The sequence below is a fragment of the Thunnus thynnus genome, chromosome 2 (genome assembly GCF_963924715.1).
Source record: "Thunnus thynnus chromosome 2, fThuThy2.1, whole genome shotgun sequence".
In the NCBI taxonomy this organism is placed as follows: Eukaryota; Metazoa; Chordata; class Actinopteri; order Scombriformes; family Scombridae; genus Thunnus; species Thunnus thynnus.
This window is the reverse complement of record NC_089518.1, coordinates 33,154,380-33,171,118: the sequence shown is the minus strand read 5'-3', so window position 1 is coordinate 33,171,118 and position 16,739 is coordinate 33,154,380. Positions and strand designations below refer to the sequence as shown.

Below are 16,739 nucleotides of genomic sequence, written 5' to 3'. Positions count from 1 at the left end.
ACGCCATTACAGGGTGAGAGATCTCTGCTGAAAAACACTCATTTGAAGGACTTTGAGTGATCAAGTGAAGGCACAGTAACTTGGTGAGTCTGACTATTGAAAGATCATTTAGATACCAAAACAAATGGCTGAGAGAGCTGTTCTTGAAGGTTTCCTGACTTGCCATGTGTGTTCAGAGACTTTCAGAGATCCTGTGTCTCTGACCTGCAACCACAACTTCTGTTCAAGTTGTCTGCAAAAATTCTGGGAACAAGCTGAAAACAAAAACTGTCCCATTTGTAAAAGAAAATCTTCAAAAGATTATCCTTTGGTGAACCTTACACTGAATGAACTAGCTGACTCTTTTGCTGGGAGAAAGAAAGCTGGATCATCTGAGATAGAAAAGGGAGAGGAGAAATTGATGGCAACATGTAGTAAACATCAAGAAGAGCCTGAAATGTTCTGGGAGGATGAACAGAGAGCTGTGTGTCCTGTCTGTGAGTTTTCTCTCCACCAGAGTCACAAGGTGGTTCCTGTAGAACAAGCAGTCAGTGACCTGAAGGACCAGCTGAAATCTGACTTAAAGTCTCTACAGGACAAGAGGAACAAATACAAACAAGTGGAGAAAACATACAATGAAGTGATTCAACACTCTAAGAAGCAGCTGTTGTCCACAGAGAGGAAGATCAGAGCAGAGTTCAACAAGCTCCACCAGTTCCTGAAAGAGGAAGAGGAGTCCAGACTGGCAGCTCTGAGGGAGGAACAGGAGCAGAAGGGGAAGACTATCAGCAGAGAGATGAAGAGGATTCAGGAGCAGATCTCCTCTCTGTCAGACAGTATCTCTGCTGTTGAAGAAGACCTGCAGAAACACAAGGTGTCATTCCTCAGCAGTTATAAACCCACTCAGACCAGAGCCAGAGACCAGTGCTCACTGCCAGATCCACAGCTGGTCTCAGGAGCACTGATAGATGTGGCCAAACACCTGGGCAACCTGTCCTTCAGAGTCTGGGAGAAGATGAAGGAGAAGGTCCACTTCAGTCCTGTCATTCTGGACCCAAACACTGCCAGCCCCTGGCACTATCTATCTGATGATCTGACCAGTGTGAGACGTGGAAACACAAAGCAGCAGCTCCCTGATAATCCAGAGAGAAACACTAATTATGCCACTGTTCTGGGCTCTGAGGGCTTCAGCTCAGGGAGGCAGCACAGCTGGGAGGTGGAGGTGGGAGACCATCCTGGCTGGAATGTGGGTTTGGTTAAAGAGTCAGTTGACAGGAAGGGAAAGTGTCTCCCTTCACCAGAAAATGGAATCTGGTGTTTAAAGCATTACAGTTCAAAATGCACTAATGGAGATGGTAGGACTGTCAGAGTGAAGAAGAGTCTCCAGAGGATCAGAGTTCAGCTGGACTATGACAAGGGGGAGGTGTCCTTCTACGACCCTGAAGACATGACTCACATCTGCACTCACAGAGACACTTTCACTGAGAAACTCTTCCCTTATTTCAGTGTTGGACCAGCTGGTGGTGCTAAAACCACTGATATCAAAATCTGTTAAACTGAGATTTCTCTGTGATGTCAAGAAGGGTGTGTGTGTGTGTGTGTGTGTGTGTGTGTGTGTGTGTGTGTGTGTGTGTGTGTGTGTGTATTATCAAGTGATAAACATTTAAACAGATAATTAAGGCTGTTTGTTAGATCTCATTAGTCTGGTTAGAAGTTGTTGAGCAGATTTTGTTCAAGTTAAGTGATTCTATTTTTTAATTGTCATCAATTTTAGTTTGTAAGATTTCTGGATCTTCTGATGAGTTATTTCAGTTTTGATCATGTTTTAATTTCATTTTTTATACTTTAAACTCAGAGTCTCAGTGGTTCAGTGTATCAAAAATCATTCTGGCTCTGATTGATTATTATTTGTTCTTCAACAGAACTGATTTGTTGTTGAGGGTCACAGATATTGTTTTTTTCTTGTTTTCATGTAAAAACATGAAAGGGTTTAGTTATTTTCTGTTTGGATGAAATTTCTTGATGATTTCACTCCTGCTTTTGATGTCATGCTTACATTTTAGTAGATTTGAACAGAATATTTACTTATGTTGTTAAATACTCTGATTCTGCTTTCTTGGCTTTCAAAAATAGATTTAGTGTGTAAGTTAGTTGTGTCGCCTCTTAAAATAAAGATGAATTCACAAGAAAATATGGATACAAAATGCTGAAACTGTTTCACATCATCAAGAGACAAACTTTACAAATCAAAGCTGTTAATTATCCTGGTTATCAGCATCTTGTTTTCAGTCAAACAACATTGTATAGTAGTATATATCCACTGTACCGAATGCTTTGATTGATTCAGTTTTGTGACAGTTTCAGTCATCAGATTTAGATTTTTATATTTTTGGGTCTTTTGATGAGTTATTTCAGTTGTGAATCTGTTGTTTTATTCTTTGGAAACAAGTGTTTTAATATAGTTTTATTTTAATTCAGTATTTAAGGTTTAATGTTGAGATGATGATCAGCATAAAATAAACAAACACCAAAACAATTTTGCTTAATTTTTTTTTCTGAATCAACTATATTTTATAAAATGTACATCTGATGGATGCTGCTTGTCATGATGTGTAATTAAATCACCAGCAGTTTTTATTCCAAATGTGTGTCAGTTAGAAAAGGAGATACAGGTTGTTTCACTTTCTTTACAAACATCTATCAAATAGTCATGTGACTTTACAAGAGGTAAAATCTTACAAAACAATTATACAACCAGTTTTTGCAAAATACAATATTTTCATTTAAACTCATTAATGGTTTCAATCTCAATTTCTTCTTTTCAACGATAAATTTCTCACTGAAACTGTTTCAACTTCAGTTTTCAGAACACAGTCTCATAATCTTTGTGTCACCTCTTCAACATTTATGGACAGTCTGAACTTATTTAGTTAATATTTCCTTTTGTAAAGTCACATGACAAATTAACTGAATGTATAGAAAGAAACCTGAAACAACCTCATACCACCCTGATGATGCTAAATAGACAAAACATGTGAGTAATAAAGCGTGACATATTAGAGAATAGTTGTGCAACCTGTTTATTTTAATGGAGTCGTGTTAATTCTCACACTGGTCTGCACCTCGCTGTGTGTGTCAAATATTGAAACAGTCAGAAAAGGAGGGAAAACTGTATTAAACAAATCCTCAGATGATAAAACTGAATGTATGTGTGTTTACCCTCCACTACTTCAAGACATGAACATAAACTCTAAAAGAGGCTGTTCAATTTCAAAGAAATCATTTACAACAGTTTCCTCCAGAAATATATCTATTTTCAGTTTGAGACTTTGTATTTCTTCATTTAAGGTGTTGATAAGGATTGTGATTTAAGTGTTGTATAAAGATTATTTTTATGTTGGCGTTCATCATTTTAACTTGAAAGATTAAAGTGAAAAACTTGAAGTTATGTATTTTTTCATTCAGTCTGGTTCAGCAGTAAGTAGCAGCAGCAGGGATATAAATTCCTCTTTATATCCTGATTTCAAAGATAACTAGAAAATGCAATTTCGGTAGAAATTGCGTGTGATTGCTGAAAGCGAATTTAGATTGCATAACTGGAGGCTGAACACTATTGAAAAATCTAGCAAGATTAAAATCAGCAATGGATGGAATTAAATCTATACCCTCACTTTTGTAAGACAGACATGCTATGCATTGAGCTAACATGTCACACAGCAATGCCAGGCCAGATTTTGGTGTTTAGTCTGTCAATTGCATGAAATTGACAAAAAAGCAGTTCAGCTCAGCAAGCAGATTGACATCACCTGGACTCCTTCATCCTTCAACTCTACTGAGTTCTGCCCTAAGCAGGGCTCGAACTCACAACCTTTGGATCTAAAAGGAATTCAGAAATGACATGAGCTTAAACCACTGGACTAGTCAGATAGGACCTATGGAATTGGAAAAGATGTCTTTAACAAGCATATCAATCCACATTTTAGGTAATAATGTTAAAGTAAGCTAGAGTGGAATTGAATTATGGTACAGGATAAAGAGGTGAAGCCTTGTCATCGGGGTAGCTGATCATGAGAACAGTGTTCTAAACCACTGAGCCAACAAACATTACCAGTAATGAAAGGAAAAAAATCTCCATTTTGATGAGGAAAATGTATTTGTCTCAAACTAGAAACAGAGATTTGTACATCATTAGTGAAAGCAAGACTAGTTTAACATGAGAATGAATGATATGTGTAAAAAGTGTTTGAAGGAAGAGAGAATCTGTAAGTTTAAGAAATCGTAGTGAGAGGAGACACACATCCTGCAGACTGTATTGCAGTCAATGAGAACATGACAGCGACTCTCTATCAATTAAGGTTCAGATCTCAAAAACTATAAGTCCTATGTGAAATGTATTTACATTGTGAGAGAGAGGCGGCTTGTGGCAACATACTGAGGCAAGATATGTGCCTGAGGAGTTCAAATTGTGGGAGTGACAGCAGTTTAGAAAAACATTTCTGGTCTAAAATTATCTGTGCTCTCCACAATTTAAGCTTTGGCTTATATTGCTGAAAAATTATAAAAGATATCACTAAATAATCTGATAACTTTGAAAGTTCAAAGTTTTGTGAACATTTTAAAGTTTGAATGGCGTCTGTAGGATAAGGGACATCCAAGCAGTTGAGTGTCAAAGTGACACTAGTTCCAAATTAGTTGGACGGTTCGTCCCATAGACTGCCATTATACATTTTAATGTTTTAAAAAATTCTATAAAATCGCTGAAACATGTTACATTTCAGAAAAATACAAGCACATATCTGCTGAATGTGTTGCACAGATTGACAGTTGAATGGTTATTATAGCACAAAGTATGCAGCAGTTGAAACACGGCAAAAAAACGTACGGAAGACGGAATAAGAATAAAATGTGAGAAGAACAATGTGCTTCCAGCAATCACACAATTCTCACATACAGTTTTAATACAGTCAATAACGTTGATGTATGGACATATTTTTCTTCTTTCACTATGAGTCCACATGGTGGAGACAAATTACACATTTTGGTTACAGCCTGTTAGTATTTTGAAAAGTTAATTTGATTTCTATTTTCTGAAAGTTTCTACACATATATATTGTTAAATTCTGTTTAGTTTGGTCATTTTTACTTCACTGTTATCTTTCCTTCAAAGAAACTGACACTCTGCTTGTCACATTTTTTCTGTATGTACAAGATATTAGATGGAGTTCTTCTCCAAACACCAATTTAGTCAAAATATACTCAAAAACAAACATTCAGGTTGGATTTTTTTTTTTTTTTTTCTGCTTTTCAGAGGTTCATGTTTATTTTGTGCTGCTGTACCATCAACATCAAAATGTTGTCAAATTTTTACTGTATGGACAAGATATTAGATGAAAAGTCATCAGTGGCTGAAGCTCAATATGGAGTTCTTCACTGAGCACCAATTTTGTCAAAATATACTAAGAAGAATTCAGATTGGAAGTTTTTTTCTGCTTTTCAGAGGTTCACATTTATTTTGTGCTGCTGTACCATCATCATCAAAACTCAGTTTTCCAAAATACACACTGGAATTAATTTAAACAATATCTTTAATATTCTTACCTCATCTTCCATTTGTGCTTCTCTTACTCTTTCCTTTTCTGCTGTTTTATAACAGAAGTACACACAGAGCAACATAAATATCCATATCAGTTCATGTTTTCTTTCCTCCCACTTTACACCACAAACATTTCACTGTTCAAATGCAAATCAGTGACATCATCATGACCGACACTACTGATGGAGTGGTGCTGAATCCCGGACATCTTGTAGGAGTCGGTATTTAAGTGAGCTGCTCCCTTGTGTCTCATGAAAAACAGGATCCAGAACATGGCTCGGTCCAGAGGCTTCATGGGCTTGTCTCTGTGCAGCCTGGAGAGATCCTGCATGTTCTCCCCATAGGACAGCTCATAAAACACCACCACCTCCAGGAAGTTGTATTTCTTTAATGTGCAACGCCACTCACTCTCATCCTGAGCAGGTTATCATCCTGGTCAAACATCAGAGGAAGGCCAATGATGGGAACTCTGTGGTAGATGGCCTCTTGAAGTCTGTTGGTGCCTCTGTGGGCCACAAACACTCTGGTCTTTGGGTGTCCTCAAGTTCAAGTTCAAGTTCATGTGCACAATAAATACAGTGAAGCAGTCAAGAAGTAAAGTAAAAGTGAAAGTCTCCAGGTGCTTGTACTGTACACAGCAGTTCATATCATTATCATACTCAAACCACACAGGTTTCCTCCACTGGAGCGAGCAGGGGGGTCAGCAACTATGCCAGCGGTGTGTTAATGTACCTGAGAGCTACAGTGAGCTGGCCTCAAGGCCTCTGGACCACATCAATAATACAGCACACAGGGCCGATACAAGCCACTCAAATATTCATTTATCACCCCTCCTCTCTTTGTATTTTTTACAGCTCTGGCTCTCTCTGGCTGATGTATTCAGAGTTCCTGGGGGAGTGTTTGAGTTATGTGTTATATGGAATAAGAGCTCCATTATGGGTCAAATACAGAACAAGGTTGCCATATTGCTGAGGAAAGGCTGTCTGGTTCTGATGTTTGAGCACACATACTGTACATACAGTGTAGTCTTTTCTGTACTGGGAGTACTCACCTGCATGTGCACTGATAGCAGTGTCCCTACACAGAGTGAAACAATTAGATTATAGTAGATCTCATTTCTTTTACTGCGATGAGTTGCAGTGAAACATCACTGGAACATGTTTCAGGTGTTTTTTGATGTATTTTAGTGTTTTTTTCTACAACTGTAAACAGAAACTTCACAGCAGACATTCCTCTAAATGCACTCAACATAATCTGCTCACTTTTTCATTTACACTCAAATGTATTATTGAGTTAGCCGAACTCAGTGTTTCCTAAACTTGTGACTTTAAGTCCAAAATAAGACTTTTTATTCAATTCACAAGTTCCATAAAAGTTTAGATAAAGTAGACTCAGATATTTCTAAATGTCCCTCATCAACTTTCAAAAAAAAAATCAGCTGTACTGGTTTGAAGACAAGCAGAGATTTTTCTCCAAAAAATATCCAAAAAATTTGATTTTTGTCTTGTGTCACAGAAATGTACTTTGTAACTGTCCTGAAGATAAACAACAAAATAAATTTAACGTAGTTTTTTGTACCCAACCGGTCAAAGCAGATGGCCGCCCACCAAGAGCCGGGTTCTGCTTGAGTTTTCTTCCCGTTAAAGGGGAGTTTTTCCTTACCACTGTCACCAAGTCCTTGCTCATGGGGGTATTGTTGCATCTCTGTAAATGAAAGAGTACGGTCTAGACCTGCTCCATGTGAAAAGTGCCCTGAGATGACTTTTGTTGTGATTTGGCGCTACATAAATAAAATTGAATTGAGGGCTGAGAGTGATTGGCTGAGGGAAACACAGGAAGCAGGGCAGGGCTGACGAGACTGATACAGGGCGGGTGTGGGGAAGACACAGAGCAGAGCAGGGCTAACGAGGGTGAAGCAGGGCAGGTGAGGAGGAGTACATGATCGCACAAGGGAAACACAGTAACAAAACCAAAACCCAGAAAACACAAAGCTCCAAATAAAACCCACACCAACCCGTCCAAGAACCACCATGAACCCAAACCCAAGTAAACAACACGCCAGGCCAAACAACAAAAGGCAGTCCAAACCCACCACCCAAATACAACAAGAAAACCCATATGACCAGAGGGACTAAACAGAAGTGCAAACCAGGAAACCCCAAAGAACACAAAAAGACCAAAAAACACACAAAGTCCAGGCAGGGTGTGACAACCATTGTGTCTTGGAGTCAAAAGGGCAGGATCAGGCTACTTAAGCATGTCAGACAGAGTCTAAAAGATCAATGAGTAAGTATAACCAGCAAAAAGGTTGATAACACTGACTGTCTGCTCCATGCTGAAAAATGAACATGGCACATTTGTGCATGCATGACAATTTTTTTTTCGAAATGACATGAAATCAGTTTGAATATGGGAAAATAAAATGTCAACTGAGAACATTACAGTCAAACACAAATACTTACAAACGCACCTCATTAATGTTTCCTCACATCATATAATAAATAAATGTCATCTTTAGAGTCTATTATCAGTGTTTTTTTCATGAAGTGTATTTAACTTCTTTACCTTCCTGTCTGTGTTTAGATTTCTCTCACTGTCCGGGGTTCAGAATAAACTTTTTAGCCTGAAGGACAAGTTGCACTGGTTTTAGGTCACAACTTGTTCTATATCTTAGTAATAAAAGCAGAAAGCGGCTTTTATTACCATTAATGATTAATCAATGAAAGAGGAGGGTGAAGCTGAAGGCAGATCCTGATACTTTTAGTCATCCACCATCATTTTTAGTTTGATTGCTGGATCTTCTGATGAGTAATTTCAAATTTGATCATGTTTTAATTCCATTTTTTACACTTTAAACTCAGAGTCATCATTCTGGCTCTGATTGATTATTATTTGTTCTTCAACAGAACTGATTTGTTGTTGAGGGTCACAGATATTGTTTTTTCTTGTTTTCATGCAAAAACATGAAAACCTAAACCATTGTTCTCATCTGAATTTTTGAAAGATGTTGAGCTGTTCAGGATTTAGTTATTTTCTCTTTAGAATAAATTAATTAAAGATGGTTACTCCTGCTGTTGATATTATTCTTACTGTTTAATAGATTTGAATAGAATATTTACTTATGTTGTTAGTTACTCCGATTCTGCTTTCTTGGCTTTCAAAAATAGATTTAGTGTGTAAGTTAGTTGTGTCGCCTCTTAAAATAAAGATGAATTCACAAGAAAATATGGATACAAAATGCTGAAACTGTTTCACATCATCAAGAGACAAACTTTACAAATCAAAGCTGTTAATTATCCTGGTTATCAGCATCTTGTTTTCAGTCAAACAACATTGTATAGTAGTATATATCCACTGTACCAAATGCTTTGATTGATTCTGTTTTGTGACAGTTTCAGTCATCAGATTTAAATTTTTATATTTTTGGGTCTTTTGATGAGTTATTTCAGTTGTGAATCTGCTGTTTTATTCTTTGGAAACAAGTGTTTTAATATAGTTTTATTTTAATTCAGTGTTTAATTCTGACAGTGCTTCTGTATACTGTGTGTGTCATTTTGGTGGTGTATACATGGATTGATAAACTGCAATGTTGAGTCAGAAAAGGAGATAGAGGTTGTTTCATTTTCTTTACAAACATCTATCAAATAGTCATGTGACTTTACAAAAGGTAATATCTCACAAAACAATTATACAACCCGTTTTTGCAAAATACAATATTTTATTTAACCCTTTAATGGTTTAAATCTCAATTTCTTCTTTTCAAAACAACATATTTACAGAAACTGTTTCAACTTCAGTTTTCAGAACACAGTCTCATAATCTTTGTGTCGCCTCTTCAACATTTATGGACAGTCTGAACTTATTTAGTTAATGTTTCCTTTTATAAAGTCACATGATAAATTAACTGATTGTATATAAAGAAACCTGAAACAACCTCATAGCACCCTCATACCTTTGTTTTTCTTTGCTGCAAAGAAACTCAGTAGAGACTATAAAACTATTAGTTGTTTGGTTATTGGTTCTTGAAGTAACATTTATGTCTGATCATCTCTGAAGAGAAATACTCACATTGGATTATATATTATCAAGGTCTGACACAAGTCTGGTGCAAGTCTTACACAGCAAACCTACAGTGATGACAGACACAGTATTTAGTATTTTAGGATTTTTGCAATGAAAATGAAAAAAAATGAATGAGGCACATGAAAGCCATTTTGATTTCTAGAAATTCTGTGAACCTATGCAGTAATTTGTACCTGTCTTAAATCATAGAAAAGCACAAACCATAAGGAAGAACATGATACTTTGTTTATTACAACACACCAATACATCTTAGAGTCCAAAGGACAGGATCAGGCTAATAAAGCATGTCACACAGAGTCCAAAGATGAGTGAATGAGTCTCATCAGCTAAAATGGTGATAAAACTGAGTCCATCTTGAAAAATGAACGTGGAACATTTGTACACAAATGTTTTTTGAAATGAAATGAAATCTGTTTGAATATGGGAAAATAAAATGTCAACTGAGAAAATTATAGTCAAACACAAATACAGATAGAGACACTTACAAACACACTTCATTAATGTTTCCTCACATCATATAGTAAATAAATGTCATCTTTAGAGTCTATTATCAGTGTTTTTTCATCAACTGTTTTTGCAACACTTTCTCTGTCTTCACTGTGACCTGAAGTGTATTTAACTTCTTAACCTTCGTGTCTGTATTTAGATTTCTCTCACTGTCCGGGGTCCAGAATAAACTTTTAAGCCTGAAGGACAAGTTACACAGGTTTTAGGTCACATCTTGTTCAATCTGTTGGTAATAAAAGCAGAAAGCAGCTTTTATTACCATTAATGATTAACCAATGAAAGAGGAGGGTGAAGCTGAAGGCAGATCCTGACACTTTGAACAGAGCCACGACGCCATTACAGGGTTGAAATCTCTAACCGAACAACGTTCGCTTGGAGGACAGTAAGAAGCAAACTGGAAATTAAAAATTGGTGAGTCTCTCTTTGAAACCAATTAGGAAAACAGAGAAAATGGCTGAGAAAGATGCTCTTCTCAAAAGTTACCTGAGTTGCCATGTGTGTTCAGAGACTTTCAGAGATCCTGTGTCTCTGACCTGCAACCACAGCTTCTGTTCAAGCTGTTTGCAAAAATTCTGGGAACAAGCGGAAAACAGAAACTGTCCCATTTGTAAAAGAAAATATTCAAAAGATGGACCAGGAGTGAACTATAAACTGAAGGAACTAGCTGACTCCTTTTCTGGGATACAGAAAGCTGGATCACCTGAGACAGAAAAAGGAGAAAAGAAGGTGGAGGTGGTATGTGACAAACATCAAGAAGAGCCTAAATTGTTCTGTGAGGATGAACAGAGAGCTGTGTGTCCTGCCTGTGACGTTTCTCTCCACCACGGTCACAAGGTGGTTCCTATAGAACAAGTAGTCAGTGACCTGAAGGACCAGCTGACATCTGACTTAAAGGCTCTACAGGAAAAGAGGGACAAAGTGGAGGAAACATACAATGAAATGATTGAACACTCCAAGAAGCAGCTGTTGTCCACGGAGAAGCAGATCAGAGCAGAGTTCGACAAGCTCCACCAGTTCCTGAAAAAGGAAGAGGAGTCCAGACTGGCAGCTCTGAGGGAGGAACAGGAGCAGAAGGGGGAGACTATCAGCAGAGAGATGAAGATGATTCAGGAGCAGATCTCCTCTCTGTCAGACAGCATCTCTGCTGTTGAAGAAGACCTGCAGAAAAACAACGTGATTTCATTCCTCAGCAGTTATAAACCCACTCAGACCAGAGCCAGAGACCAGTGCTCACTGTCAGATCCACAGCTGGTCTCAGGAGCACTGATAGATGTGGCCAAACACCTGGGCAACCTGTCCTTCAGAGTCTGTGAGAAGATGAAGGAGAAGGTCCACTTCAGTCCTGTCATTCTGGACCCGAACACTGCAAACCCCCGTCTCTGTCTCTCTGATGATCTGACCAGTGTGAGACGTGAAGACACAAAGCAGCAGCTCCCTGATAATCCAGAGAGAAGCACTAATTATTCCACTGTTCTGGGCTCTGAGGGCTTCAGCTCAGGGAAACACAGCTGGGAGGTGAAGGTGGGAGACTATCCTAGCTGGTATGTGGGTTTTGCTAAAGAGTCAGCTGACAGGAAGAGAGATTGTCCCGCCTCACCAGAATGTGGAATCTGGTGTTTAGAGTATCGCAGAGGAAACTACACTGATGGTCTTGGTAAGACTGTCACAGTGAAGAAGAATCTCCAGAGGATCAGAGTCAAACTGGACTATGACAAAGGGAAGGTTTCCTTCTACGACCCTGAAGACATGACTCACATCTACACTTACAGAGACACTTTCACTGAGAAACTCTTCCCATATATCAGTATTGGAGAGGCTGGTGATGCTAAAACCACTGATATCAAAATCTGTCAAATTGTGATTTCTCTGTGATGTTCAGGAGGGTGTGTGTGTGTGTGTGTGTGTGTGTGTGTGTGTGTGTGTGTGTGTGTGTGTGTGTGTGTGTGTGTGTGTGTGTGTGTGTGTAAGGGGTACACATCATACATATATTTCACGTCATCAAGTGATAAACATTTATACAGATAATTAAGGCTGTTTGTTAGATCTCATTAGTTTGGTTAGAAGTTGTTGAGCAGTTTTTGTTCAAGTTAAGTGATTCTATTTTTGAATTGTCATCCACCATCAATGTTAGTTTGTAAGATTTCTGGATCTTCTGATGATTTATTTCAGATTTGATCATGTTTTAATTTCAGTTTTTACACTTTAAACTCAGAGTCTCAGTGATTCAGTGTATCAAAAATCATTCTGGCTCTGATTAATTATTATTTGTTCTTTTGTTCTTCAACAGAACTGATTTGTTGTTGAGGGTCACAGATATTGTTTTTTCTTGTTTTCATGCAAAAACATGTAAACCTAAACCGTTGCTGTCATCTGAATTTCTGAAAGATGTTGAGCCGTTCAGGATTTAGTCATTTTCTCTTTAGAATAAATGTATTATAGATTGTAACTCCTGCTTTTGATTTTATGTTTACTGTTAAATGGATTTCAACAGAATATTTACTTATGTTGTTAAATACTCTGATTCTGCTTTCTTGGCTTTCAAAAATAGATTTAATGTGTAAGTCAGTTGTGTCACCTCTTAAAATAAAGATGAATTCACAAGAAAATATGGATACAAAATGCTGAAACTGTTTCACATCATTAAGAGACAAACTTTACAAATCAAAGCTGTTAATTATCCTGGTTATCAGCATCTTGTTTTCAGTCAAACAACATTGTATAGTAGTATATATCCACTGTACCAAATGCTTTGATTGTTTCAGTTTGGTGACAGTTTCAGTCCTCAGATTTAGATTTTTATATTTTGGGTCTTTTGATGAGTTATTTCAGTTGTGAATCAGTTGTTTTATTCTTTGGAAACAAGTGTTTTAATATAGTTTTATTTTAATTCAGTGTTTAATTCTGACAGTGCTTCTGCATACTGTGTGTGTCATTTTGGTGGTGTATACATGGATTGATAAACTGCAATGTTGAGATGATGATCAGCATAAAATAAACAAACACTAAAACAATTTAGTTTAATTAGTTTTTTTCTGAATCAACTATATTTTATAAAATGTACATCTGATGGATGCTACTTGTCATGATGTGTAATTAAATCACCAGCAGTTTTTATTCCAAATGTGTGTCAGTCAGAAAAGGAGATACAGGTTGTTTCACTTTCTTTACAAACATCTGTCAAATAGTCATGTGACTTTACAAAAGGTAAAATCATACAAAACAATTATACAACCAGTTTTTGCAAAATACAATATTTTCATTTTCCAACAACAGTCTCCTCCAGAAATATATCTATTTTCAGTTTGAGACTTTGTATTTCTTCATTTGAGGTGTTGATATGGGTTGTGATTTGGTGTTGTATAAAGATTATTTTTATATTGGCGTTAAATAAATTAAACTTAAAAACTTGAAGTTGTGTATTTTTTCATTCACTCTGGTTCAGCAGTAAGTAGCAGCAGTTCACTCATGATGAGAAGACTTTGTTCTGTGACATGATGTCAAAGGTAAAACACTTTATAATCCTGCTGGTTCCTCATCTCTTGATGCTCTGTTGAACAATATTCACTTTAAATTAAAGGATGAGGCTGGAGATCTTCTATTTTTCTTACTGTCATTAAATTTCATGAACAGATCAAACGTCTGTTCTTCAACACTTCCTGTCCCCAGCCTGTCTGACACTCAGTCCCAAACACATTGGTTCCTACTGGAGATGTGAATCTTTAAAATACAAAATACAGTCACAATTATAGAGTTTCATTTTAAAAACAACCAAAAAGACATTATTTTTTCAAAATTCTTCTATATATCGCAATTTAGTACAATTTTCAGAGATAATTCTCACATACAGTTTGAACACAGTCAATAATGATGAATGGACATATTTTTCTTCTTTCACTATAAGTCCACATGGTGGAGACAAAGTACACATTTTGGTTACAGCCTGTTAGTATTTTGAAAAGTCTTAATTTGATTTCCATTTTCTGAAAGTTTGTACACGTATATATTGTTAAATTCTGTTTAGTTTGGTCATTTTTACTTCACTGTTATCTTTCCTTCAAAGAAACTGACACTCTGCTTGTCACATTTTTACTGTATGGACAAGATATTAGATGAAAAGTCATCAGTGGCTGAAGCTCATTATGGAGTTCTTCACTGAGCACCAATGCAGTCAAAATATACTCAGAAAAATTCAGATTGGAAGTTTTTTCTGCTTTTCAGAGGTTCACGTTTATTTTGTGCTGCTGTACCATCAACATCAAAACTCAGTTTTCCAAAATACACACTGGAATTAATTTAAACAATATCTTTAATATTCTTACCTCATCTTCCTTTTGTGCTTCTTTCCTTTTCTGCTGCTTTATAACAGAAGTACACACAGAGCGACATAAATATCTATATCAGTTCATGTTTTCTTTCCTCCCACTTTACACCACAAACATTTCACTGTTCAAATGCAAATCAGTGACATCATCATGACCAACACTACTGATGGAGTGGTACTGAATCCAGGACATCTTGTAGGAGTCGGTCTTTAAGTGAGCTGCTCCCTTGTGTCTCATGAAAAACTCGATCCAGAACATGGCTCAGTCCAGAGGCTTCATGGGCTGGTCTCTGTGCAGCCTGGAGAGATCCTGCATGTTCTCCCTGTAGGACGTCTCATAAAGCACTGCCACCTCCAGGAAGTTGTCTTTGTTTAATGTGCTGATGTGCAGCTCTTTGGCAACGTCCCTCGCTGTCATCCTGAACAGGCTATCATCTTGGTCAAACATCAGAGGAAGGCCGACGATGGGAACTCTGTGGTAGATGGCCTCTTGATGTCTGTTGGTGCCTTCATGAGCCACAAACACTCTGGTCTTTGTGTGTCCTCAAGTTCAAGATCTACTGTACACAGCAGTTCATATCATTATCATATTCATGCCACACAGGTTTCCTCCACTGGAGCCAGCAGGGAGGTCAGCAGCTATGCTAACGATGTGCTAATGTACCTGAGAGCTACAGAGAGCTGGCCTCAAGGCCTCTGGACCACATCAATAATACAGCACACAGGGCCGATAGAAACCAATCAAATATTCATTTATCACCCCTCCTCTCTTTGTATTTCTTACAGCTCTGGCTCTCTCTGGCTGATGTATTCAGAGTTCCTGGGGGAGTATTTCAGTTGTGTTACATGAAATGGAAGCTCCATTTGGGGTCCTGCATGAAAAATCCCACTTAAAAAAAAGTACATAAGTATTATCAGTTAAATGTAGTTAAAGTATTAAAGTGAAAGTAGTGGTTTGGTTCCTCTGACTGATATATTATTATATATGACATCATTAGATTATTAATACTGACGCACCAGTGTTAGAGCAGCATGTTACTGTTGTAGCTGCTGGAGGTGGAGCTAGTTTCAACTACTTTATATACAGTTAACTAGTTTAGTCCAACGGTTCCCAACCTAGGGGTCGGGCCCCTCCAAAGGGTCACCAGATAAATCTGAGGGGTTGTGAAATGATAAATGGGAGAGGAAAGAAGAAAAAACAAAGTTCTGATGCACAAATCTGTTTTCAGTTTTTGGATTTTTTCCTCTAATCTTTGATTTTCGGTGAAATATTGGATCATTTGAACATTTATTGAAATGAAACCATGTGAGAGGTTTAGAGGGAAAAATCACTATTTGATGGAGCTGTTAACAACTCATAGACATGTGAAATGTGACCCCGACTACACACTGCTTTTTGTAAGACGTCAAAAGCCAAAAAGGTTGGAAACCACTGGTTTCATCTTTAACAATGTGTTGTATTTTAAAAGCTTGTTATATCATCCATTGTGTCAAATCTTCGTCTGAAAAGTAACTAAAGCTGTCAAATAAATGTAGTGGAGTAGAAAGTACAATATTTCCCTCTGAAATGTAGTGGAGTGGAAGTATAAAGTAGCATCACATGGAAATACTTAAGTGAAGTAGAAGTAACTCAAATTGTACTTAAGTACAGTGCTTGAGTAAATCCAGGTTGCATATTCAGTGTGTATGAACAAAGTAGTCATCTGATTGATTTAGTAAAAAGCATTTCCAGTACTGACACGTTTTAAAATATAACAAATCTGATGAAAGTTCAGGAGAACAGACAATCTGAAAAAATATTTTAGCAATACATCTCAATATTTATCAGTAAATCAGCAACTTCTTATTGTTCTTTGATGCAAAGAAACTTTTCTTTTTTTTTAACTTAAAACAGAAACCTATACCCATACAGGCCAGAGGGAAACTTTAGGAGTCACACACACAAAAACACTACTGAGAATGAATTATGCACTTTAATGTATCCAAATGTAAGTATACAAGACAAAATGCAATTTTGCTGATCATTACTGAGCTGATAAGTATCAAATGAATGTTTGTCCTGACAGTTTTTGATGGTGACAGAATACAAATTGAGTAACATTTTCAAATAAACAAACATTCCTCTAAATGCACTCAACATAATCTGCTCAGTTTTCATTTACACTCAAATGTATTATTGAGTTAGCCCAACTCAGTGTTTGTGACTTTAAGTCCAAGATAAGACTTAATATAATCTTTTCATTCAATTCACCATTT

At 37.1% G+C, this 16,739-nt stretch overlaps 2 protein-coding genes across 2 annotated transcripts; both read left to right on the top strand.

Annotated features, from left to right (window-relative positions):
* On the top strand, window positions 1-13,539 carry LOC137168496 (nuclear factor 7, brain-like). Its single transcript, XM_067571122.1, has 2 exons — window positions 1-1,563; window positions 12,045-13,539. The coding sequence occupies exon 1, from the start codon at window positions 125-127 to the stop codon at window positions 1,532-1,534; it is 1,410 nt and encodes a 469-aa protein (XP_067427223.1). The 5' UTR covers window positions 1-124; the 3' UTR covers window positions 1,535-1,563; window positions 12,045-13,539.
* LOC137168489 (zinc-binding protein A33-like) lies at window positions 10,497-12,050 on the top strand. The gene has a single exon (XM_067571110.1). The coding sequence runs from the start codon at window positions 10,613-10,615 to the stop codon at window positions 12,032-12,034; it is 1,422 nt and encodes a 473-aa protein (XP_067427211.1). The 5' UTR covers window positions 10,497-10,612; the 3' UTR covers window positions 12,035-12,050.
* Window positions 13,540-16,739: the final 3,200 nt, after the last annotated feature.